Genomic DNA, 27,843 nt, shown 5'->3' with positions numbered 1-27,843 from the left:
AGCAACAATTTTGAAACAAACACATGAATTTTTTACTTTTTGCTATAATAAATATCCCCCAAAAATATATAAAAAATGTTTTCTCCCTCAGTTTAGGCCAATATGTATTCTTCTACATATTTTTGGTAAAAAAACGAATCGCAATAAGCGTTCATTGATTGGTTTGCGCAAAAGTTAAGATAGAAAAGATAGATTTATGGCATTTTTATTAAAAAAATTTTTTTTACTAGTAATGGCGGCGATCGGCGATATTTATCATGACTGCGACATTATGGAGGACACATCGGACAATTTTGACACATTTTTGAGACCACTGGCATTAATACAGCAATCAATGCTATAAAATTGTATTGATTAGTGTAAAAATGTCACTGGCAGTGAAGGGGTTAACCACTAGGGGGCGGTTGGGGGGTTAAGTGTGTCCTGGGGAGTGTTTCTAACTGTCTGGGGGATGGGCTAGCAGTGACACGACACAAAGCGATGCAGTGCGGATTGCAATAAAATGGCCCGTTCATTCAGCAGCCAAATCTTCCAGAGCTGAAGTGGTTAAAAAAAAAAAACCTTTAGTGGATTTATCTAACTGTTCTGGTGCTCTCATTCCTCCAGTGCTCTACAATACCTTTCCATGAACTCCTATGGATACCCATAGACCCCTTTCACGCTGGGGCGCTTTGCAGGCACTACAATGCTAAAAATAGTGCCTGCAAAGCGGTCAGAACTCAGTCGGGAAGACCGTCTGACCTTTTCTGCCGGAAATTCCAGTTGTGTGTACTCGCCATTAGAAGAAAACCTGTAATGCCGCGTACACACGACTGGACTTTCCATTGGAATGAACTCTGACGGACTTTTCGATGGAGTTCCGCTGAAACGGACTTGCCTATACACAATCACACCAAAGTCTGATCGTTTAACGCAATGACATATGATGGAACTAGAAAAAGGAAGTTCGATAGACAGTAGCCAATAGCTTCCCTTGCGTCGTTGGTCCGTCGAACCTGCATACAGACGATCGGTTTTCTGGATAGGAACTGGTTTCCCGGCAGAAAGATTTGAAACATGTTCTATATTTAAGCCGCGTACACACGACTGGACTTTCCGTCGGAATGAACTCTGACGGACTTTTCGATGGAGTTCCGCTGAAACGGACTTGCCTATACACGATCACACCAAAGTCTGATCGTTTAACGCAATGACATATGACGGGACTAGAAAAGGAAGTTCGAAAGCCAGTAGCCAATAGCTGTCCTTGCGTCATGGTTGGTCCATCGAACCTGCATACAGACGATCGGTTTTCTGGATAGGAACTGGTTTCCCAACGGAAAGATCTGAAACATGTTCTATTTCTAAAGTCCGTCAGATTCGTTGACAGAAAAGATCAGATGAAGCCCACACACGATCAAATTGTCCAACGGATACGTTCCATCTGAACTTTGCTGTCGAAAAGTCAGATCGTGTGTACACAGCATTAGAGTCTGCAAAAGACTTGAGACTGGGGCAGAGGTTCACCTTCCAGCAGGATAACAACCCTAAACATACAGCCAGAGATACAATGGAATGGTTTAGATCAGGAATATGCAATTAGCGGACCTCCAGCTGTTGCAAAACTACAAGTCCCATCATGCACTGCCTCTGGGTGTCATGCTTGTGGCTGTCAGAGTCTTGCTATGTCTCATGGGACTTGTAGTTTTGCAACAGCTGGAGGTCCGCTAATTGCATATCCCTGGTTTAGATCAAAGCATATTCATGTGTTAGAATGGTCCAGTCAAAGTCCAGACCTAAATCCAATTGAGAATCTGTGGCAAGACTTGAAAATTGCTGTTCACAGACGCTCGCCATCCAATCTGACAGAACTTGAGCTATTTTGCAAAGAATGGGCAAAAATGTCCCTCTCTAGATGTGCAAAGCTGGTAGAGACATCCCCAAAAAGCTGTAATTGCAGAGAAAGGTGGTTCTACAAAGTATTGACTGAATATAAATGCCCCCCAAACTTTTACTTATGTGTAAAAAAAATTGAAAACCATTTATCATTTTCCTTCCACTTCACAATTATGTGCCACTTTGTGTTGTTCTATCATATAAAATCCCAATAAAATACATTTAGGTATTTGGTTGTAATATGACAAAATGTGGAATATGTCAATGGGGTATAAATACTTTTTCAAGGCACTGTATGAGATTTTAGTGACGGAATTTGAATCGGCCTTACCGGCAGTATTGCAGATATTCTATAACTTTATAGCTTATTTAAAATAAATAAAACACAGTGTAGCTCTGGTTTTATCTCAATGAAGGAGAATAAAAAGACAGTTTAGGCTTTACAATACAGTATCAAAGCGTTCCAGGGACTCTATATTACAGCTGTCGTCTCCCTAGGTAGATCTTTCAATCATTTAGCCTTGCTTAAACTTTAAAGAGGAGCTGGAGATGATTGTTGTTTAAACTTTAAACAGGAGTTGGAGATTTCCCGAAAAGGCGTACTGTATTTACCCAAGAAATTAGAGTTCTAAGAAAAACATGGACTGGGGGGGCTTTTTGAAGAAAAGAGTTTCTTATTGCTTTCGGTGAGTAGCAATGTGAATCTATCAACTGACACTTTGAAGGTGAACTCCGCAGAAATTCCAAAACTACCCTTGCAGTGGGGCTTCCACATATGGATCAGATTTGTCTAGGATGCAGTTTGACGTACCTTATCCCTCACTGCCCCAGTACGCTGTGCTCCTCTCTTCTCTCCGACATGTTGAGTTCTGTACGGCCCTCGGCGTCCTCTTAATACCGGGACAGTTCCACATCTAGGTGCTCTGTTCTGATGATCCTGAGATCACAGCACTACCCTTATTTGAGTTTCCAAGCATGCACAGTAACAAAAAATTGTAACTGAGGCTGCTGTGTCTGTAAGTGGGCGGCTCCCTTCCTAATCAGGGGTGGAAGCACTTGGGAGGAGGTCGTGATCAAGGAGGGACTTCCAGGAAGGTGGGCAGTGGGTGGGGGCAGGGTTGCTGTTGGAAATCAGTGGGCCCCTTTGTGCTTTTCGCACGTCTCTGTCTAATGCCGCGTTCACACGACCGGTCTTCCCAATGGACTTTCGACAGAGGTCCGACGGACTTTCTGAACAAAACAGACTTGGCGACACACGACCGAACTAAGTCTGTTTGAAAGTCCATTCGTTTTGAACGTGATGACGTAATTGGGACTAAACAAGGAAGTTCAATAGCCAGTAGCCAATAGCTGCCCTTGCATCGTATTTGGTCCGTCGGACTAGCACACAGACGAACGGTTTTCCCGATTTTTAGTCCGTCGGATAGATTTGAAATATGTTTTATTTCTAGGTCTGTCTGACTTTTGGGGAAAAAAAGTCAGCTGGAACCCACACACGATCTAATTTTCCGACGGATTCAAGTCCGCAGGACCAAGTCTGCCGGAAAGTTAGATTATGTATACGCGGCATAACCCCTCTGGATCGAGATGGTCGTAAACAGTCAATTTAACCACTTGACCTCTGGAAGGTTTACACCCCTTCATTACCAGGCCATTTTTGGCGATACGGCACTGCGTTACTTTAACTGGCAATTGTGCGGTCGTGCGACGCTGTACCCAAACAAAATTGACATCCTCCCCCCCAACAAACAGAGCTTTCTTTTGGTGGTATTTGATCACCTCTGCGGGTTTTTTTTTTGTGCTATAAACAAAGAATGGCCAACAATATTGAAAAAACAAAATGTTTTACTTTCTGCTATAAAACACATCCAATAAATAAATAAATGTCTTCATTCTTCATCAATTAAGGCCAACATGTATTCTGCTACATATTTTGGTTAAAAAAATCCCAATAAGCGTATATTGATTGGTTTGCGCAAAAGTTACAGTATCTATAAACTATGGGATGTTTTTATTTATCTATTTTTTTTACTAATAGTGGCAGCGATCAGCGACTTATAGCAAGGCTGCAATATTGCGGTGGACAAAAAGGACACCTTACTGACACTTTTTTGGGGACCAGTGACACTAATACAGTAATCAGTGCTAAAAATATGCACTGTCACTGTACTAATGACACTGGCAGGGAAGGTGTTAGCCTAGATTCACACTGTAGAGATGCGGGAACCAGTGTGATTCCAGCGCTGGTTGCCGCATCGCATCACTGCCCGCTGCGGGTGTTAATGACACCCCCAGAACAGATTGCAGTGCGAACTGTGGATTCAGACTGGAATCAGATCGCATGGATGAAAACACCCATGCAATCCGTTTTCAATGTGGGGGGGAAAGCCCTTGCAACTTTTTCGTGCAAATCCCATGCGAGTTCAGCCATACAATACATCTGTTTTCGCTAAAGTGTGAACCCAGGCTCAACATCAGGGCAATCAAAGGGTTAACTGTGGAAGGCATTGTTGGTGTTCCTACTTCACAGAAACACAGGATCCATGTCTTCTATACTGACAGAATGTCAATCTGCTTTGTTTACATTCTGTCAGTGTACCGAACTATCGGCAGGTCCCGGTGGAGATCGGGTCAGTCGATCAGCTCCCGCTGTGTAAAATCAAAGTGGGAGTGAGCCAACAGCGGCGTGCATATATATATATATATAATTTTTCACAGTGCAGCCGCCCTAAATCTGCTATGGGGTGGTCGCAAGTGGTTAATATTGCACAGTAGTGGTATGATTAGAATACTAATAGCTTTGTTAATACCCATTCTAACACTGGTGCTGGATATTCATTTGTACACAACTTGGTACTTTATTGCTAAATCTCTTTATAAATACAATTATTGTAAAAGAAATCACAGTGCCCCGTACAGCCTACCCAACAGTCACACCCCGAGAAAAAAAATATTGCAAGCTGACATAAACACAACATAAGTTACATAATTCCTGCTAAATCTAAAAGATATCCCTGTATCAAGTTAATAAATAAAGCTGTGTGTGTGAGAATGAGGTCTTGGGGCTCATTCACATGGGTGCTGTGACCTGTGCAGTGTTAATCGGGGGTTTGTTTATGTGTCTGGAGCTGTGTGCAGACAACCTTTGTTACACTACAGGGATGCAGCGGCTGTATGAGCTGCAGGACCTAATTTGACAGGCGTGTGGTGGGTGTAGGTGTATGGCTCCAAACACAGACAGTGTACATTCAGGGCCACTCACCCGCACCTACACACTTGTCATATTGGGACCTGTGGCTGTGTTCATACAGCCCCTGCATCCCCACAGAGTAACAGTCTGCTCCAGCAGCACAAACAAATCACTCATTCACAATGTATGAGAATCTGTGTGAATGAGCCATACATTATTTTTTTATTATATTTTTCTTATTGTTTTTGATATTTTCTTTATTATTTTTATAACAATAAGTGAGGGGCTTTGGTGAAATATCAGGAGTCAAAACAGACCCATGATGTACCACTTCTGAGACAGAAAATGGCACTGGGGACGTAGATCCCCAATTCTTCGGCAGAAAAGCATGAACAAACAGGAAACACTATGTAGAGAGGCCCCTGTTCATTCAGAAACTGAAGCATAGCAAAGAGTTTAGTATGCTTCAGTTCTAAAAGAACACAGTGAGTGATTGGCACTGTGTTGATTTAGGAAAGAAGGGGCCAGTAAATATGACATTTATCCCCCCCATCCATCCTGAAACATCCCACTGCACTGATCACCTTCTCTGTCCACATCCTTTTCCCCCTGCTTCCCAGGCCCTACCCTGTGTGCCCCCCCCCCCCCCTTCCTGCAGGCAAGCAGGGAAAGGATGTGGACAGAGAAGGTGATCAGTGCAGTGGGGGATGGGGGGATACTGTAACTGATCCCCCTGCAGCAGGTAAATGTGGCTCCTCTTCTCCCTCCCTCTGGCTTTCAGCTGCTGCAGGGGGATCAGTTCATGTAATTCCATGCCCCCTCCTTCCTGCCACACCGATCACCCTCTCTGTCTACATCCTTTTTCCCCTGCTGCCTGGGCCCCAAACAGGAGAACTGGTGGTACTCTTATTAGTAGCTCTAGGTGGAGGTAACAATGACATCAGAGTACGACAACAGACAAAGCACCAAAGCACTTCCCTTGTCCCCTTTGTTTACATGGCTAGGGATATCCGGCCAGCAAATGAATGGGGCCCAGTGACATCACTGGTTGCCAAGGATGTGGCGGGAGGTATATAGTATAGTGTAAGGCCTCATACACAATGGATGTTTAGAGGAAGTGCATGAGTATTTAGCATTTTTGTGTGGGGAGAAGGCAGAGGTGCACCATCCAGCCCTGCTACCGGCAACTGTAAAAATCTACCAGCAGCTGGATGATGCACCTAGTGGTACTTAGTGGTACGAACAGTTAGGGTAGTATCTGCCCAGGGACAAATGCCTGGAGCACAGGTCTGCGTTCCGGGTATTCGTCTCTATGCACATACTGCCCAAATGTTAAGCCGCGTACACACGGGCGGACTGTCTGGCCAACTAAGTCCGTCAGACAATCCGACGGACAGTCCGTCCTACTTTTGAATGAACGGACTTGACCACACACGATGAACAGACAGTCCGCTGAAAGCTTGCGCGATGACGTGTACAGCACGTACGACGGGACTAGAAATAGGACGTCCAATACACAGCAATGCAACCTTCCGCCGTGTAAATCCTTTCTGAGCATGCGCCATACTTAGTCCGTCCAACTAGCCTACTCACGAGCGGACTGTCCGCTGAAACCAAAGTTGGACGGACTGTATTACGGAAATTCCGAAAGACTTAGTCCGCCAGACTGTCCGCTGAAAAAGTCCGCTGAAGCCCACACACGAGCGGACTGTCCGCTGAAATGTGACAGTCCGCCCGTGTGTACGCGGCTTTAGTATCACACCATCCAACCCAAGCAGTTTTCAGCATTTCACTTTTACAGACTGCCAGCTGGATGGTGCATCTGTGTCTTCTGCCTGCACAAAGATCCAGGAATCTCTTGCACATAGGTGTCCTACATTGAAAGGCTCATGTACACAGGTGCCCTGCATTGAAAGGCTCATGCACACAGGTGTCCATGAATTGAAAGGCTCATGCACACAGGTGCCCTGCATTGAAAGGCTCATGCACATAGGTGTCCATGAATTGAAAGGCTCATGTACACAGGTGTCATGCATTGAAAGGCTCATGTACACAGGTGCCCTGCATTGAAAGGCTCATGCACACAGGTGTCCATGAATTGAAAGGCTCATGCACACAGGTGTCCATGAATTGAAAGGCTCATGCACACAGGTGTCCATGAATTGAAAGGCTCATGCACACAGGTGCCCTGCATTGAAAGGCTCATGCACACAGGTGCCCTGCATTGATAGGCGCATGCACACAGGTGCCCTGCATTGATAGGCGCATGCACACAGGTGCCCTGCATTGATAGGCGCATGCACACAGATGCCCTGCATTGAAAGGCTCATGCACACAACCACAAGGGGACTGTACAGTGTGCAAGAGTTTACAAAACCTGTGTACATGTAAAATCAATCCCAGGAGCCCCAGCTTCCATATACAGTTGCTCAAAGTAAACAATTACAGGATACAAGAATACACCGGTACTGGTGTAAAACTAGCACAAAGTTGTATAACCCTGAACACAGAGGGGTTAATTTTCAAGTGCAGTTTTTCAAGAGCTTAGCAAATGAGCAGAAGCTCTGCTGACTTCCATCATCCAATCATGTGCAAGCAAAAATGCTGTTTATTTTCCTTGCATGTTTCAAGTTTCCTTGCATGTTAGTAAGGTTGAATAAAGACACCAGTCCATCCAGTTCAACCTGAGTGAGTGTCTACAATTATCCCTACCCCTGTACATTGCACACTCACATCGGTCCCTACCCTCAAGGAGCCCACAATCCAAGGTGCCCATTCAGATACTAGGGCCAATTTTGGACAGAAGCCAATTAACCTACCTGCATGTCTTTGGATTGTGGGAGGAAACTGGAGTACCCGGAGGAAACCCACGCAGGCACAGGGAGAACATGCAAACTCCAGGCAGGTAGTGTCGTGGTTGGGATCTGATTGGATATTCTTTGCAAAGTAAAGTTTTACCTCATTTACTAAGCTCTGAGGCAACTTGCAAACTTAGTAAATCAACCACCGAGTGTCTGTGTTCTAGTTCATACATGTTTACGTGTATTTACGCCAGGATCTACATATACCCACATCCTATAATGGCTTCCTATGGGAGGCTGTAAGCAGTAGCTGGAGCTCCCAGGGATAATATTACATGTACACAGGTTCTGTACATTCTTCTACACTGTACGGCCCCTCTTGACTGTGTACATGAGCCACAGGAGAAAATGATCTGGGAAGTATTACAAAATCATTCTTTCCAGAGCCATGTTACCTGCATCCAGATGTACAGTAAAACCTTGGTTTGAGAGCGTTTTGCAAAACAAGCAACATTTTTAAATAAATGTTGACTTGATTTACAAGCGATTTCTTGATATACAAGTAGCGTCATGTCACAACTGAGTATAAAAGAGAAGAGAGGCGCCTCTAAGTGTAGCGATATGGTTACATCTAATGAAGGTACAACATTTAGCAACATATTGCTACACTTAGAGGCGCCTCTCTTCTCTTTTATACTCTGGAGCTCCTGCTAGATTTTGCCTCTAATCCCATTGTGGAGGCTTCAATTTGTGGATGGACATTTTATGGTTTCACAACCCATCACATTGCTATAATCTTTTTATATGGAATATAAACTGAAGGATTTATGAATAAATAGTTGTGGAATGAATCATTTGAGTTTCCATTATTTCTTATGGGGAAATTCACTTTGATATACAAGTGCTTTGGATTACAAGCATGTTTCTGGAACGAATTATGCTTGCAATCCAAGGTTTTACTGTACATGATTTTACATGCATTTAGCTGCAGAAAACCAGGCTAAACATTCCCAGGATGCACACATTTCTTGTTTATATGAACGCAAATAGACGCTGCTGAATGCCTTGTGTGAATGCAGCCATAGGAAAGCATTACATGCTTCCAGATGTTTATGAATGAACGGGAAGCTCTCTAAAACCCCATACACACTATCAGATTTTCTGTTGATTTTTTTCCTACAGATTTACCAAAACCATATAATAGACAAACCTTAGGAGTTTCAGTGTGTATGCAATCAGGCAGGCCCTTCTACTACATGGTTTTGGTAAATCTGAACACAAAAATAAGCAGAAAATCTGATAGTGTGTATGGGGCTTTACAGTTTACTGTGTGTCCGTTACGAACGAACACAGTGAGTGATCTGTACTGATTTAGAAAAGGAAGGAGCCGGTATATATGAAATATTACTGGCCCCTTGTCCTGCTCTCCATCCTGAAACATCCCCATGTGCCATGTGTGCAGCTGGTGGTAGAGAAGAGGGGGCAAAACATTCAGCATGGGGCACACAGGGAGGGTGCCACACAGCAGGGGAAAAAGGATGTGGACAAAGTGGGTGATCGCTGCAGAGGGGGATGGGGGAGAAGTTACCAGAACCGATCTCCCTGCAGCAGCTGAAAACTGGCTTCTCCTCTTCTCCCTCCCACCTCCTTTCAGCTTCTGCAGGGGGATCAGTTACAGTAATTGCACCCCACCCCACCCCACGATCACCACATACCTTTCCCCCCACATCTGGACACATGGATTTTGACCCCATGTGCCCCATAAGCTAAAAGATAATAGAGCCACCATTTGGAGCTCCTTTCTCCAGGTATGACGTGCGATAGTTTCACATTAACAAGCCTTGTACCAAAGTAGCCCATTTATTTTTAATAGTGTCGCCAACACAGCACATTTCATTAAAGTGGTTGTAAACACTTATAGACCACTTTTACCTACAGGTAAGCCTAGATTAAGGCTTATCTGTAGGTGCAAGAAATATCTTCCAAACCTACACGGTTTAGGAGATATTTGCAAAAGACTGGCACCGTTGTCTATGGCGCATGCGCACTGAGCATGCTGCTGCTAATGACGATCATAGCATTAGTGGCGGCTCCCATGCGCATGTGCGGGAGTGACATCATTGTGGCTCCGGCCAGTCACAGCGCCGGTGTAGTGTCAAATAGTGTCCCCCATCGGATAGTGTCCGCCCTGTACTGCGCTTGTGCAGTACGGAGGACAAGAAGAGGCCAAAAGTCTCCGAAGATGAACGGCGCCTGCGCCGTGAGTCCAGGTTCAAGCCCCACCATCCAAGTGGACATATAATAAATAAAAAATAGCCGAGCGAAGCAAGGCCGTGCCCGAAACGTGGCGAGCGTGGTGTGCTCGTGGTGTGCTACCCTATGTCCACTTGGATGATGGGGCTTGCATCTGGACTCAGTGCGCCGTTCTTCTTTTGAGACTTTCGGACTCTCCTTCTCCTCCATACTGCGCGAGCGATGCGCCTGCGCAGTACGGGGTGGACACTATCCGATGGCCGGACAGTTTTTGACAGAACACTGGAGCTGAGATACCCAGAAGTCACCCTGGGATAGATGGCAGCGTTGTAGGCGGAGAACAAGGGTCGCTTCCATCTCAGGTAAGTTATTCATAATGAGCTAGTACGCTATGCATACTAGCTCATTATGCCTTTGCCTTGCAGGGTGTATTTTTTTGGCTTTACTTCCTCTTTAAGAGACCCCTAGCACATTTTTTCAAGGCAGCGAGCATCTGTCAACCCGGCTAAGAGGATTTTCATCAAATTCACAATAAATGGCACTGCAACGCACTATAGTTAGCTTTTGCGTTATCATGGGTTGCGGTAACGTGCGTATTGGTGCATGTTATCACAACGCACAGCTATGAATAAAAGCCTAACTATTGTTATTTATTTACCTTTCCAACTGGCATTTCGTCAAACATGAAGCCAGAGGCTATTTTGTAAATCTCTTACATTCAATCCATACATTAATCCTGACGAAAACTAAACTGCGCCCAGAGAGACAATGTCAGATCATTGCGGATCAAACTCCCCATTTTCTGCAAGTAGAACATTTTTTTTTTTAACAGGCCCGTTACCACCAAAACAAATGACTCTCGCTATGTTCTGCAACACTGAAGAAGGAATATGATGTGCGGAGCTGTTCCCTCTCTCTCTGGCGGCCTAACTAGAAAGCTCTTCCCAGCACTTTCCCCAAAGATGCCCATTTACAAAGAAAAATGCAGAAATACAAAACTTGTTTTTCTATTTAATGGTAACCAAATTGAATGTTCGGGAGTAAAAAATACAATTCATTTCTTCAAAATAGAAACAAAATGCTGCACATCACAACACACAGCAAACATTTTGCAAGCAGACTGTTTTTTGGAAACACAGGAAGGCATCTTCCTTAGACGGCCAATGCAAATGAGAATGCCACCTGCAGAGCCCCCCCGTCCCAAAGCACCCCCCCATGTTGAGGGCATGTGGCCTAGTATGGTTCTTGACCTGCTGGTTGTTTAGGACACCATGGCCGGCTTCCCGGCCCTGCTCCTCAACAACCAGCTTATACTGCGCCCTGATTGGGCAAAGCTTTGCCCAATCAGGGTGCAAAATGCACTGTACACCCATTGAACACCCTGCAAATTCAGGTGTTGGAAAAACGGGGCAAACAGTTAAACACTACTAGCTAGTACCAAAAAGGAGGGGGCACAGGGAACATACCAACAGCAAAAAATAAACAATCTGCTTTGGCAGCACACTTTCCACCTGCTATCATCGTTTACCACTATATTATAATTAGGGTTACACCGATACAGATACTAGCATTGGTATCGGTGCCGACACCAAGCATTTGCACTTGTACTCCTGCCAACGCTCCCGATGCCTAATCTGATACCTGGACACTCAGGGATGATCGGTGCGGCGGGGGAAGTTATAATCACCGATCTCCCTGTGTGGCTTTCAATAAAGCAGCTGACAACCACTTCTCCTCTTCCCTCAGCTTTCAGTTGCTTTATTGGAAGCCACACAGGGAGATCAGCGCTTATAACTTCCCTCACTGCTGTGCCGATTGTTCCTGAGTGTTCCCGGTATTCTCCTCTGGTTGCCCTCTGTGCTCCTCCGGTCCCCCCTATCCTCCTCCGACTCCCCTGGTCCCCCTTGTCCTCCACTGTCCCAGATCTTTAAGAATGGAGAGTGGAGGAAGGAGCTGTAAATATGTAATTTACCGGCTCCTTCCTTTTCTGAATGTGATCACCGATTCTGTCCATTCATAACTGAGTATCATAAACTGCGTTTACGATACTTCAGCCTATGAATGGAGAGGAGCCTCTGTCTCCAGTCCATTCATGTTCAATGCAGCTGAGACTGCTGAGAAAAGGACTGGGGGATGTCAGGGGTCTGTTTAGACTTCTGACATCTCAACAAAGCCTCCCTACCCCCCAACAGAGTTAAATAAAAAAACAGGAAACATTGTATTAAATAAATATTTTAAAGTAAAATTGTAATAATAAAAAAATAAAATAAAACAAACACAGACACTGACTGTCCACTCCCCCTTCCCAAAAAAAAAAACTAAATAAAGAATTTTAATATATATAAATAAATTGTAAAAAAGAATGTTCTGGAACATTGAATTTGTGTTTTTTTTTTTTGTTTTTGCACAGGTATATTGAGCTTTCTGGCCATTAGACCAAAAACTTTGGCTTATGCAAAACACTGCACTTAGTTATAAGGTTACCATACTGTGAAGCAACAGTACCGCATACCGTGCTGGACCTTCAGAGCTTCTTGCCAGAACTGAGGGCTCCGGCCACTCACAGCGGCGAAGTCCGTGAACATGGAAGAAAGGCTGGGGGAATATGTCAGCCCTCTCAGAGGTGACCGGGCGCCACTGGAAGGGCTTTGCTTTAAGGTAAATATTTCATAATGTGCTAGTATGCCTTGCATATTAGAACATTACACCATTGTCTTACAGGTGTTTTTATTTTTTCTGCAGCTGTTTACTACCACTTTAATTTTCTTTACTAGCAGGTTTGCCAAGATACTCTTACTAAGGTGGAGAGGTGTTCTGATATGGTTATACAATGTTCTAATTATCATGTTGGGGTTCAGAATCCAACTGTTCCCTCCTTTCCATGGATATATCCAGTAGAGTTTTTATGTGCCTAAATAGGCTGAAGGGATGAAGATGAATTACCACCCTGAACGGATTATAGTAACCAACCCCCCAAACTTGTCTTTTTTATGAACATGTATGTTCATACCTTGTGCTTCTGTACAAGTTTGTGTAGAAAAGTGTTAAAAAGCATACAATAAATATTATCAGATTAAAAAAAATTCTGGTGCTTGATTGAACCTGTGGGTGGCAAATTGTCTAGTTTCTCACAGTAACTACCGTAATTTTAAGATATCCTTCGCACATTCATAATTCTATCTTCTTTATAGCAACTTGCAAAGTCACCTCCTCGCTGCTACTAATCAGCCTCTCCACTCATTCCTGCTTAAAGTGGTTGTAAACCCTTACAACCAACTTTGACCTACAGGTAAGCCTAGATTAAGGCTTACCTGTAGGTCCAAGAAATATCTCCTAAACCGTGTAGATATTTGCCGAAAGACAGGCACCGCTGTCTACGGCGCATGCGCCGTAGACAGCGGCGTGCAGGCGCACTGAGCGCGCCGCGGTCAACGGTGATATGCTGCGAGTGGCGGCTCCCGTGCACATGCGCAGGAGTGGCGTCACCGCGGCTTCGCCGAATGACAGCGGCGGAGCTGCGAGACCCACCGAGAAGATGGATGCGCCGGACTATAGGGGGCAGCGGTGACTTCGCTGGCTCCTTTGTCAGGTAAGTGACACATAATGGACTACTATGCGATGCATAGTAGTCCATTATGCTTTACCTTTGCAGGGAATGAAAGAGGAAGTAAACTCATCAGGCTTTACTTCCTCTTTAAAATCACTTTATGAAGCGTGGGGCAGCTGAACATTACCAAGGACGATACAGACATGCCAATTCTTTCCTTGAAATCATCCCTGTATATATGGTGCTTTTTTCCCATGTTTTGACTGAGTACTAAGCCAATGTCATGTGGTTTGTAAATCCCCTGTAACCACTGGTGGGTGACTGCTGTACTCAAATGTACCTGAACGGAGATAATTCTGTAGCATTTCAATCTGAGAAAGGTCGGCAACCAGGTATTCAAAGCTCCAAAATCTCCTTTATTATATGTCCATTAGGAGTAAGGATTCAACACAAAAAGAATGCCTTCTTATAGCTTTAAACACCCGGTTGTCGACCTTTTGTCCAATTGAACAGCTTGTGCTGCTGTGGTCTTGGTACAGGTCTGAAATTTAAGGGATGTAGCACCACATTTCTACATTATCGACTTTAAAGTTCTGTAGACTGAAGCAAGCTGTTGACTAGATTGGAAGTAAGAACAATGAAATCCAATTTAAGGTCATAACTCTACAAGTGTCTATGACCGTGCAAGCCACTGACAACGTTCACATGTACAAGGCCCCCTTGTCTGTTCATGCAATGTAAATGCTGGAAAAGAGGTGGATGCTAGCAAGGATCAGTTTTGTTCAAACATAACAAAGTGGATACTAAAAAAAGCTCAGTCTCTACAGTACTATTACAAGGTAGATGGTGGGAAGGATCCTTCTCCACAGAACTATTACAAGTTGAATGCCAAGAAAGATCTGTCTCTGCAGTTCTACCACAAGGGATGCCTTTGAACAGTTCTACCACAAGGTGAATGCTAGGTAGGATGCCTTTCCACAGTACCAGCACAAAATGGGGGTCCAAAAGAATCCCCCCCCCTCTACAGTACTGCCAGGGTGGAAGCCAGGAAGGATTCTTCTTCCACAGAGCAACTATAAGGTAGATGCTGGGAAGGATATATCTCAATAGCATTACTATGAGGTAAATACCGATAACGATCCATCCCCATAGCACTTTTACAAGTTAGATGTCTTAGTACTTTAACTACTACAAAGCGAATGCTAGAAAGGATGTCGCCATCCCACTACAAGGTCAATATAGGAAAGGACCTGTCTCCATTATACCACTAACAGATAGATGCCTGAAATGATCAGTCTCCATAGTTCTACTACAAGGTAGAAGCTGACAAGGAATCCATTCCCTAGCATTACTACTTCTCCAATGTAGACACTGGACAGTATTTGTCTCCATAGTACTGCTACACGGGAAATGCTGAGAAAACCCAGAGAGAGCTGACGTAAAAAGAAAAAATTGTGATGTAAAAAGAGTTGAAATTAAAGTGCCACACCACTGCTAAGAAGTCCAGATATAACTATATTCCATTAAAGGTCAGGGGTAAAATAAAAAAAATGTATTGCATCCCTGACCTTTAAAGGGATAAAGCTGCATCTGGACCTCTTAGCAGTGGTGTGGTGCTTCATTTTCAACTCCCTTTACATCACACTACAAGCCAAGGAGACTGTGGAGATCCTCCAGGGTGTAGAAGTCGCCTGCCCAAGAGCCAGATCATTGATACCCACAAAATTTGGGCAGGTATTGCCTTCCTTCGCTTGACAATAGCTCATGGGTTTCCAGATATTGTATTAGATGTCATTTACATGTGTGATATATCTCTTGCGTATCTAATGCAGTTTGTTGTGCAAGGTACTCTAATTGAAAAATGTAATAATAAAATAAATAAATAAAATAAAAGATGCCCCCTTAAAGCTCGATTCAAATTTTTATGCTTAAAAATTGCATGATCTTCTTAGTTTTTTCCCCCCAAATCTTAGTGCTCACATTCTGTGTATTTCTAACATAAATTTAAATGCAGTTACTTTAGACATTTCTTAAAACAGTTAAAGCTGTGTGTATTTATTACAAAATCAGGCAGCAAATACAGTAATAAATATGCTGCTCCTTTAAATGATTTCTTCTCTCAGTGCAGAAGCAGTGGAAAAAATACCCAGTTGGCAGCACCTTGATAGAGTTGGACTGCAGCAATCGCACACAAGCAGCGGCCCGGGTCTCCAGCAGTCCAGCACCCCTGGCTTCACGCAACAGCATGCCAGCATTCATTTCTTATAAACATATCAGTGCATCGCATGTAGACATCATCGATCGCAACCATAAATAACATGGGGAAAAAAAAGGGCCATAACAGCAAAATGACGAATCATGCAAAAGGGAAAAAGAAGGGTATATAAATATAATTCATAACATAAAGAACATACAGCAAAGCATTATATGCAGAATATTTTACAATGGCGAGCTTGCACTTCAAAGTTGACCTGTCACAAGCCTGGGCAACCATACAATGAAAACATGGCATCTTCAGTGTAAACTGAATCTTAAAAGCATCAGTAGATCAAGAGATAGAGGCACCTAAAATGCTGGAAAAAGCTGAACTTTGGCTCCGCTTTTTATTGGTCAGTGATACGCTCATCATGGTAAAAGGTGAAAAGGGGAGGAACCATAGCAACTTTTAGGCTCCATTAACACTTTTGCAACTTGTCATGCAACTTTGGACAGAGTCGCGTGACAAGTCGTTCCCCAAATTTTTTCAATGATAACCATTCATATATGTATGGCTTAAAGTTGGAGCGACTTCAAAGTAGTTCATGGACTAATTTGGTTTGACTTTCTTGCAACTTGAGGGCCATTGACTCACTCAAAAGTGACATAAAATATGTACTTGAATGTTTTACAGTGCAACAATTGTGCAATAGTTGTCCATTATCAAAGTCAGAGTCTTATCCAAGTCTCACCCATCCAAAGTTGCGTCAAAGTTATACCAAAGTTGCACTCAACCTTAATTAAAAATAAAGATATACATACATATATTTGCCTGAAACTATTGATGCTATGTTCACTCATGGTAACTTATGCTTGGACCTTTTTTTTTTTTTTTAAATACATGGAAATTATGAATTACCCAGGTTAGTGAAAGATTTACTTTACTCAGACTGACAGGAGATCATCCTTACACTTCTAGCAAGAAATGTCCAACTATACAGACACAAGATCATTACCTTTTTACAAAAGATAAAGTGGCAAGACAGGGAGGCTTTAAAAAACGCTTACTAAAAAGAGCTTAGCAGTATTGACATATTGCTATGTAACATGGCCACCAGTTTTGTACTTGTTACACAAATCAGAAGTGCATTGAATTTGGCAAAAACAAAGCTATACAAGACGACGTGTCAACTGCTGGGATCACACGCAATTCAGCTTCTTCAGTCCTGTTGACGTAGATTCCAGTAGTCTCAGAAGTTTGGCCTTATCCAGAAATGTTCAAGCAGATACAACTGCACGTTTTGGTTCTCGCTTGGAAATTAAGACGTTTTCTAGAAAGGCGACAGCTGATCATAATCCGAAGAACGACGGAAAAAAATCAAAAAATTAAAAACATAAAAGTAAACACTCAGACTTAACAAAGCATTACAGGTTTATTGCACACTGTACTTTGCCTCTCTTCGCTCTTCGTTTTTACAAGACTTGTTAATGTCCATGATCTTCTCACAAATATATTTGTTGACTTTGGAGAGCCGTTGTGCAATTTCATTCTCGTCCATTGTCTCTTGTGCTATTCTGTCATACACACATTCTATGGAAGAAAAAAGAAGATGGGAAATTAAAGGCTGGTCACCGGTAGCAGTTAGTTTACAGAACCAGATAATGTGATGGAAGAACAGAGCAACTCGCTTTGTTTCATGTTTCCAGTGCAGCATAGGAGAACAAATTGTTCCTCAGACTTTCTTTTATACTTTATGCATTGCTAAAAGGGAAAGGAAGCCTCCACATTCAATGTAAATTTTATCCCAGAGACATTTTAATTTACCTCTGTTCTGGGGAGCCAGTCTGTTCCTTGAGAAAAAAGCCGCCATCTAAAGTCAAACTTTTGGTCAAAGATCCTGCTACCTGTTGACGAGCCGCTATGGCAGCTTACCCAGGAATGTCACGGCAGCAAATATTCCTCCCAGAACTGATTGCTCTGCTGTATTAATATGGCAGTACCTGTCTTTTGTACTAAAGAAGTCAATGTGTACTGAATACTCAATGTGGCCTTAGCTGTTTGCTTGCATTATTCACAGGGTGGGCACTCTCACTAGCAGGTTTTAACCTGGACGCCGGGGCCTCATGATTTATGCAGCTTGAAGAGTTATGCCCCGTACACACGAGAGGACTTATGTCCGACAGACCTCCAAAGGAGTTCCGCCGGAGTTCCGACGGAGTTCTGGCGGACTTTTCGACCGAACGGACTTGGACACACACCATCACACCAAACTCCGACGGAGTCGAACGTGATGACGTATGACTGGATTTGAATAAGGAAGTTCATAGCCAGTAGCCAATAGCTGCCCTAGCGTCGGTTTTAGTCCGTCGGAGTAGCATACACACGAGCGGATTTTTCGAAGGGGACCGGGTCCGGCGGAGTTCCGTCGGGAAAATTTGAAGCATGCTTCATTTCTAAAGTCCGTCAGACTTTAGCGAAGCTAAAGTCCGTTGCAGCCCACACACGATCGAATAGTCTGACGGACTCAGTCCGTCGGACTTTGGATGTCGAAAAGTCCGCTCGTGTGTACGCGGCCTTAGTTATTTTGAGAGTATTGTAGAAGCACTTATGTGAAAAATATGTGAAAATAAGACCGTTTGATGTATGCCTAAACACTTTGAGATTGCTTTGTATCCCTTTCCAGCCTTATGCAGATCAATTACTCTTGATCATATGTCCTCAGAGAGCTCCTTTGGAGAGGTGCGGTTCACATCAGCTGATGCTTCTTATGAACAGCAATCTTACAGTGTTTGAATGTCTTTTTATTTAATTTTTATTTTTTTTTGATTTTCAAAGAGCTTTATTGAAAATGATGACTAAAGTACAGATTGAGACATGGAAATTGCGGACAAAACATAGGCAAGACATAATGTCCATAAACAACAATAACAAAGAGCATATAGCTCGAACAAGCGCACAGAGCTTAGGAATTATTCCAGTTCCCCAAGAGGAAAGGAATCTGGAAGGGGGGAAAGGAGGGATAGGGGAAGGAAGGGAGAAGTGAGAGGGGTGGATATCAGTAGGGGATCGAGATTAGTATTTAGTTAGTGAGCTGTTTAGCCTGCCTCCGTGTCATTCTTATCGCAGTGGGTCCAGGGTACTCTAAGGGAGAGTAGATCTGGAAGATTACCTCTACATGGAGGTTATCACCGGGGGGTAAAAGTTATGTTCTAATCAGGTACAGGGTTTAGCCCTGGGGTCGGAGAGCCAGGGCTTCCAGTGGTAGTGGAATTTCCTTAAAGACATTTGTGATTTTGCGTTTGAATCTTTTTTATCAATCGAAGTAGCTATTTGGATGGTGAGCTGTATTGGATTTCCGCGTTTGGTGTTGAGGCCAAATAATTAAATTTTAGTATAGTCTGCCCATAATACCCTTTTCCAGGTGGCCTCAGAATCGTCAAGGTGCATTCCCAAATAGCAAAGATAACTTAAGAAGAAAGTATACACCAACAATATTGCACAAAAGAAAATGGAAAAATAACAAGAAGTGTGTATGGTTAGCAGCCAGCACGCTAAAACTAGGGATTTTTTAGCTGAGGAATCGGTGGAAAATGTAGTGCAAGCGCTCAACCTGTATACACTTCTTATAGTGCTAGAAAGTGATATAAATTCAAATGTATATATAAAATAACCCAAAAGCAAAAGTGAATACAATATTATACAGGTACAAAATATAAACATATATATAGTGACTTATACATGTGTATATATAACCAAAAATGGTGATTATTAGGATATTGTATCCCAAAAGGGAAACAGTGACTGTGGATATCTGTAAACACAAATCACAGTGACGAAGTCTATAAATAGATATATAGTCCAAAGCAATCGTGCAAAGTGCCAATATCAGCCAGGGTTCTGTAATGTTGTGACCGAAGAGAACAATATTTCACCATGTGACGATCCCACCACCGTATAGAGTGCAGGCTTACCGGATCTATATGACCCTAACAGGCATACGCCTCAGGGGTCAATCACAGCTTGCGATCCCAAAAAGGTCTCAAGAATTGGATGTATCAGTCATATCATATACGATCCCACCAGATCCCAGCAGATGGCTAGATGTGGTCAATATTCCTCATGTGCATGTACAAATCCAACAACGACTCATAGGTAGGCATAAAGGATGAGAAGACGGAGCCAACATAGCATAATAACGTTTTTTTAAAAAACTTTAATAAAAAATTTTTTTTCTAAAACTCACATTTCAAGAAGAACAATCAAGCGTGTCAGAGAGATGAAAATGGCAGTAGCGGAGTCCTCCCGACGCGGTTCGACCCACCGGTCATCATCTATCAACCCCAGATGATGACCGGTGGGTCGAAACGCGTCGGGAGGACTCCGCTACTGCCATTTTCATCTCTCTGACACGCTTGATTGTTCTTCTTGAAATGTGAGTTTTAGAAAAAAAATTTTTTATTAAAGTTTTTTAAAAAAACGTTATTATGCTATGTTGGCTCCGTCTTCTCATCCTTTATGCCTACCTATGAGTCGTTGTTGGATTTGTACATGCACATGAGGAATATTGACCACATCTAGCCATCTGCTGGGATCTGGTGGGATCGTATATGATATGACTGATACATCCAATTCTTGAGACCTTTTTGGGATCGCAAGCTGTGATTGACCCCTGAGGCGTATGCCTGTTAGGGTCATATAGATCCGGTAAGCCTGCACTCTATACGGTGGTGGGATCGTCACATGGTGAAATATTGTTCTCTTCGGTCACAACATTACAGAACCCTGGCTGATATTGGCACTTTGCACGATTGCTTTGGACTATATATCTATTTATAGACTTCGTCACTGTGATTTGTGTTTACAGATAACCACAGTCACTGTTTCCCTTTTGGGATACAATATCCTAATAATCACCATTTTTGGTTATATATACACATGTATAAGTCACTATATATATGTTTATATTTTGTACCTGTATAATATTGTATTCACTTTTGCTTTTGGGTTATTTTATATATACATTTGAATTTATATCACTTTCTAGCACTATAAGAAGTGTATACAGGTTGAGCGCTTGCACTACATTTTTCAGCAAAGATAACTTGCCACAAATATGTGGCAGTGTTGAATTGTAAGTCTTTTAACTAGCTTCACATTTTTACTGGCAAGTTGTACAATTGCAGAGCACTTGAAGCCCAAATTCTAGTTGACACTTTTCCAATTTGTAGCAAATTTGCATGGCAATTCTCTTACAAGAGCAAAGTTGCAGTGGTGAGTCTACAGCAAGAGCTCTGCAAGTCTACAACATGAAAATTCAGCCACAGTGACCCCCTGTGGTGGGATGACTATTGAACAACATAAATGAACCAGAACTTGCAGCAGACTCGCAGAATGTTTGCAAAGAAAGTTGAAATGGAGTCATGCAATGTGGATTTGCTGCAATTGTACAACAAACCAGTGAAGCCTGGCAACACTAGCAAGAGTTTACCAAGACATTTTCAAACTTGCAGCACAAAAGGTGGTCGGGTGAGACTAAAATTGATTTGGCCTCCACATGTTTGGCAGAAATCCAGTGCAGCTCACCATCCAAATAACACCATTCCTACAGTAAAGAATGGAGGTGGTAATTTCCTGGTAATGGGGGTGTTTCACTGCAGCAGGGACTGGAGCACTTGTCAGGATAGAAGAAAAATGGATGGGGCAAAATACCATAAAATTCTTGAGGAAAATCTGCTGCCCTCTGACAGAAAGTGGTCAATGGGAAGAAGGTTTACCTTACAACATAACAACGACCCAAAGCACACAGAAAAAATTAGGAGAAAAAGGTGAATGTCCTTGCATGGCCTAGTCAGAGATCAGACTTAAACCTCATAGAAAATCTGTGAAATGACTTGACGTCTGCAGACCACAAATGGTCACCTTCAAATTTAACTGAACTTGAGAAGTCCTGCAAAGAGCAGGCAAATATTGCAAAGTCTAGATGTGCAAAGTTAGTAGAGACATATCCCAACATGCTAAAGTCTGTATTGAAAGCAAAAGGTGGTTCAAAAAAATACTGACAACACAAGGGTGTGATCTTTTTTCCAACTCAGTGATTCTGTTTTTGATTTTATTCTATTTCTTCTGTCATGTGAATACAGTTGGATAACACAAACTGTGTCGGTTCTCATTACAGGCTGAAAAAGCCACAAAATGTGATTATTTTAAAGGGGGGCGATTCTTTTCTATACCCACTGTATTTCAGGGGTACATCGCCTCAGTTCCTGGGGATGGCGTTATATCTAGCACTATTCCATTATGGTTACCATCTACAATTTTACCCATATACTACAACTAGGTAAGAGTGGTTGGGATCCTTGTTTGCGCCCCCTCTTCCTTTTATGTTTTATATATTGTTTCTTTTTATATTATTTTTGGTAATTTATTCTAGACATTCCGAAAACCCTACATCTGTTTCTGACGAGTGGTATATTAACCACAAAATGCTTAGAGCTTCCTTATGATGCAACGTCACAGTTTCCTATGTTTTACCATTTTACCTGATTACCGTTAGGTCCGGTTCACACTGAGCCAGCACGACTTACAGCGCGACTGCCTCAGGCGACCTGGACGCGACCACTGCGGCGACTTGCAAAACTACTTCTGTATAGAAGTCAATGCAAGTCGCCCCAAAAGTCGTACAGGAACCTTTTTCTAAGTCGGAGCGACTTGAGTCGCTCCGATTAGAACGGTTCCATTGCACAGAGCGGGACACGACTTGTCAGGCGGCTAAGTTGCCTAACGAGTCGCCCCTGTATGAACCGGCTCTTACAATACTATTATGAACCAAGTCATCATTGTTTATATATTCATATCACAATCTGGTTTACATACACTAGGTTTATTATTATGTTTATTGTTTTTAATATATAATATTTACAGATTTTACATACAAGTTCTATATGTGACCTATTATTGATTATGCTATTTTCATTTTTTTTATACTATGTTACAATGTTATGTATGCCTCTTGTACTAATGTTTGCCTCATATAAAGTCCCAAATCTCTCTTCCTATTCCAAAGTAACGGTGATGGAGGTAAATTGTAGTTATTGCCTCATATAAAGTCCCAACCCCATTTCCTCTTTTTCACTGTATATTTGTAGCAGAGAGCTAAAGGAGACACCAATGATGTGTGTGACCACATTGGTTGTTTAAGCTTTAGCACCCGTTTTATTTGCAGAAGAAATGTACATAAATGAAATGCTCTAACAATAATTTAAGATAGCTGAACTGCCAATACAATATAATTGTAAATTTTTGTATATTATTAAGCAATTCTGTGAGCCCCTACAGGTAATAATGCTTTTAAATAAGGGACCTGTACAAGAAAACAAAAAAGAACCTGTGTGACCCCTCACACTTAGCATATTATATCTAAGCAGGTCTGAACTACAAATGAGAATGAGACTCTTTATTTTGAGATCTCACACAAATATATACAGCAGGATGAAAATACAGCCTGTAACCAGAAACATAACATGAGCCAATTATCTAATCCTTTAGACAGCCTAGGTGACTCAGAGACAGGACCTTTAGGACAGACTTCATGTCTCCTAGCTCACTGACTATACAATACACATTATCATACATCTCAACACAGAACTCCTTCATACAATTGCAGGGTTAATTATCACAATCAACAATGGGGATTTAATGACTTAGATCCCATACTAAACTTATTTTTAATAAACACATTCTAGCAGACAACAGACAGGTGGCTGGAGTTGATGACATCAGCACATTCTATGAGCGTCAACATTATGAAGCCATCACTATAATATGTCAGATACAGGGTTCCCAGAGTCTGTGTGTTTTAGGGGGGACGTGGACTTGAATCCAAAATAACATTACTTCAAGGTCCCCAGGCATACGCCTCGCAAAGAGTATTGTTCCCTTAAAGTCCATGGCCCATAATCAGAATCTAGAGGCTAACATTTAGTCCTCTCCAAAAGCCTCTGTCCCGGCTAGGTCTGTCACAATATATATATATATATATATATATATATATATATATATATATATATATATATACACACACACACTATATACTATACTATATAAATACTACATCTATACAGTGGAAACCTGTGCAGTCTATGGGAATGCTCTCTTTAAACCCGTCTCCTTGGTGACATTCATCAGAGAACGGAAAGGAGTGCGCTGCGTAAAAAATCAGCGCAGCAAGAAGCTGAACTGACAACAGGAGCAGCGAGAAGCCTCATTGTACCAATCTCCCAAACTATCTTTTAATGTTTTCAACTTCACTTTGGCTTCTTCCCGGGGAGATCGCCGCAGAAAGAGCTGGTCTCATCCTGACAGATGTCACAAGTGGATTACTGCTCTTATAACATTGTAAAGTACCTTGCACCTAAATTACAAGTTCCACTGCAACAGAAATTATATCCTTTTTATCTGAAGGCAGAATTTACTGGGAAGACCGATCAGACCAATCCCCCCCCCCCCCCAAAAAAAAATAGGCTTATAGCAAAAAAAAAAAAAATATAGGTTTATTTTACTAGCTGATATGAACTGGAAAAAGGACAGTTGAAATTGGTGGACTGGTGGCTGACACATACACGTTTTATGCATGAGGCCGAGCGTACATAATATGGAGAAAAAAACAGCAAATTGCAATAATTGCCTGACAGCAAGACACATATTGCTCTTCCCGGGTTCTATGACTCTGTAATAGCACTGCATCAATGCAGCACATCATCAAGAGAATAAGCTGCAATTTCATTACCTGAACCTATATCCATGACAGTACAGCATAGCGATGTGTTCTGGAGTTATCTCTCCACAACCACCAATCAATCAGATTCAGACTTTAAGTATGAATGTTTGAGGATTGAACAGAAGTAACATAAGTGAAACACCTGACTCGCGCTGGCCATATATTAACCATTTAAGTACCGGGAGGTTTTATCCCCTTCATAACCAGGTGATTTTTTTCTATACGGCACTGCGTTACTTTAACTGACAAGTGCACAGTTGTGTGAGGCTGTACCTAAAAAAAAGTTTTTGTTTTTTTTTCCCCACAAATAGAGCTTTCTTTTGGTGGTATTTAATCACCACTGCAGTTTTAATTTTTTGTGCTATAAACAAAAAAATCCGACAATTAAAAAAAAAAAAAAAAAAAAAAAACACACATTTTTACTTTCTGCTTTAAAACATAACCAATGAAAGAATAATTAAAAAAAAATGTCTTCTTAAATTTAGGCCAATATGTATTCTGCTACATATTTTGGTTAAAAAAAAATCCCAATAAGTGTATATTGATTATACATATGTACGGGATATTTTTATTTACTTTTTAAAAAAAAATATATATATTTTTTTTACTAGTAATGGCAGTAATCAGCGACTTATAGCAGGACTGCAATATTACGGCAGACAAATCGGACACCTAACACACTTTTCGGGGGCCAGTAACACTAATACAGTGATTAGTGATAAAAAAAAATATGCACTGTCACTGTACTAATAACACTGGCAAGGAAAGGGTTAACATCAGGGGTGATCAAAGGGTTAAATGTGTGGCTAGGTTGTGCTTACCAACTGTGGGGGAGGTGCTTTGACTAGGGGAAGGCAGAGATCCATGTTCCTGCTTAGCAGAAATACAGGATCAAAGCCTTCCCCGCTGATAGAATGACAATCTGCCTTGCTTACACAGGCAGACTACCATTCTGCTTGTGTCCCGAATGATCGGTGGTTCCCAGTAGACATTGAGTCTGCCGGACCTGCTGATTGGCTTCTGCAGTTTCCAATCACAGTGGAAGCAGGTCGCCGGCGAAGTTAGCGTGTGCCCCAGACCCGGTAGTAACAGATCACATACTAGGTACGTGATCTGGCAGAGAGCGGCCGCCCTGCCACAGTAAATATACATGGGGCGATCGCCAAGTGGTTAAAAGGAGCAGTATAACCAAAGCTATTTTGGCTATACTTCTGACTATAGATCACAGGAGTACAGTCCGTTCTAAATTCTTGTGACTTGTTTTCAACTCACAACTGGCTGAATCCCGCTGTTGGCTGACGTCACAGAGCAGGTCCAGGCTCTGATAATATCCCAACCATATGGTAGAGATCCTTCCGGATCGGCAGCTGGCTCAGGCTCTAAGCGATTCACTAAGAGACCGAGCTAGTCGCTCCCCTCCCCTCCATGGATCAGTACTCAAGTGAGCACGGGGGGCGCAGAGGAGAGAGCCGCTGACTGACAGTCCCCAACCCTCTGCTCACAGAATGCTGAGAACTGAGCGATCAGCAGTGCAGAGCCGGCAGGAGACAGATGCTGCATCCATTTAGGTGTGTATATATTTTCTTTTTTTCTAAATCCCGAACTTCTCTTTAAATAATTTTTTTTCTGATTACCCCATCCACAGATTCGAGGTGAATGGAGGAATCACTCTCGATGTGGTTTTGTATTCTGACAGTGGGAAGCCTTCCCTGCCGTCCAAACACATTGATCAGTGTTGCTAGCTATAGTACTGATCATTCTGGAAAAAACAGACAGGCTGGTTGTACAGAAGTCAAACAACAGATCGACTTCTGTACAACCAGCCTGCCCTGCCCATCCAAGGATCGAAACTTGGATGCATATACACACAAATGTTGGGTTCCATAGTGGATTTGGTGTTTGTGCTTCACATCTGCTAAACTGACCAGAAATACTACCAACATAAAAAGTTGAAAAAATGACTTTTTTTTCTAATTACAACATTTTAGTAGTTCACTGGAGGACACAGCATTTTACTATTCGTCTTATGCGTGGGTATAAAGCCTCTTTTGATTGGTTTGAACACTATGCAAATCAAAAAGGAGCTGTCTTTAGTGGCTATACCCCTGCAAATACTATAGAGCTCCTCAGTAGCAAGCAGTAAACTATAGGAGAAGGGAGCCATTCCTCTCAGACCCAAAATCCTTGGCAATGGGCTAGCATCCTATGAACTTACAGATTTACTGGAAAACACATCACTTGAATATTATTCTACAGGTGGAATGGACAAAAGCAGTCTCAAAGGAGGGAAATGGAAGGACACAACCAAAAACAACAGTGGGTGAGCAATTGCAACCCAAGAAACCAAAAGCCACAAGATTGCACAGCCACATGCAAAACAAGGTGTCCAAGGCAAGTATCTGCTGATGCATCAACATCCACCCTGTAGAACTCAGTAAAAGTGTGGATGAGAGACCAAGTTCTATATTTATGGCCTATGTTGCTGAGATTTTGTGCAACACAATGTCAGACAAGTTTTGAATTCCCATACAATTTCAGGAGAATACATGCTTGGAGCTGGTCAAATGTAGGTAAGAAGTAGGTCATCCGTACCTATTAATGAATATTGAATCATGTCCAACTGATGCCCTCAACAAAGCCCTTACACACCTGGGAAACTGAGTTCTATACTAAGAAAGAATATAACTTAGCCACTAGAGTGGGGTCGGCAAGCCGTCGATCGCGCGCAGGTGATGTCACACTTCTCTTCACTGCAGAGAAGAGAGCAGGAGGCAGCACAGTTCTGGACATAGGGCAGGAGCAGAAGCTGCCTCCGTTGACCTTTTCAAGATACCCCTGCAGGTGATTGGTTACTGGGACACTAGGCGACCATAGCAACCAATCACCAGCTTGTTAATATGAAAAGTTAGCTCCGGAAGCTCCCGCCCTCCATCCAATACTGCGCTGCCTCTCACTCTGCTGTACACTGACTGTAGGGTAGGAGAGTGCTACCACTGTGACAGGGGATGATGTGAAGGGGAGAGAGGACACTACTGTGGAGGGAAGGGGGGGTGATGTGAAAGGGGGCAGAGGACTTTGCTTTGGGGAGGGCAAAGAACACTACTGTGTGGGGGGCAGCGGGCACTATTGAGGGGAGTGGGGGAGCAGAGGACACTAGTGTGTGTGTTGGGAGGGGGGTGCAGTGTACAGATCTTAACCTCTAAA

At 42.6% G+C, this 27,843-nt stretch overlaps 2 protein-coding genes across 4 annotated transcripts in view; both read right to left on the bottom strand.

Moving 5' to 3' along the window:
* Positions 1-27,843, bottom strand: part of AGBL4 (AGBL carboxypeptidase 4) — a 2,901,779-nt gene that overhangs the window by 889,048 nt on the left and 1,984,888 nt on the right. The gene's annotated exons all lie outside the window — the stretch shown is intronic.
* The window catches only part of BEND5 (BEN domain containing 5), a 98,629-nt gene continuing 86,827 nt past the window's right edge, over positions 16,042-27,843 (bottom strand). The window contains exon 7 of the mRNA XM_077450276.1: positions 16,042-17,453. Coding sequence (XP_077306402.1) covers positions 17,296-17,453 — 158 coding nt within the window. The 3' untranslated portion in view covers positions 16,042-17,295. The remainder of the gene's footprint in view (positions 17,454-27,843) is intronic.

The sequence above is a fragment of the Lithobates pipiens genome, unplaced genomic scaffold (genome assembly GCF_037356315.1).
Source record: "Lithobates pipiens isolate NorthernLeopardFrog02 unplaced genomic scaffold, aLitPip1_a1.2 Scaffold_23, whole genome shotgun sequence".
Lineage (NCBI taxonomy): Eukaryota > Metazoa > Chordata > Amphibia > Anura > Ranidae > Lithobates > Lithobates pipiens.
The sequence above is the reverse complement of the archived record's forward strand: the minus strand, read 5'-3'. Positions and strand labels throughout refer to the sequence as shown.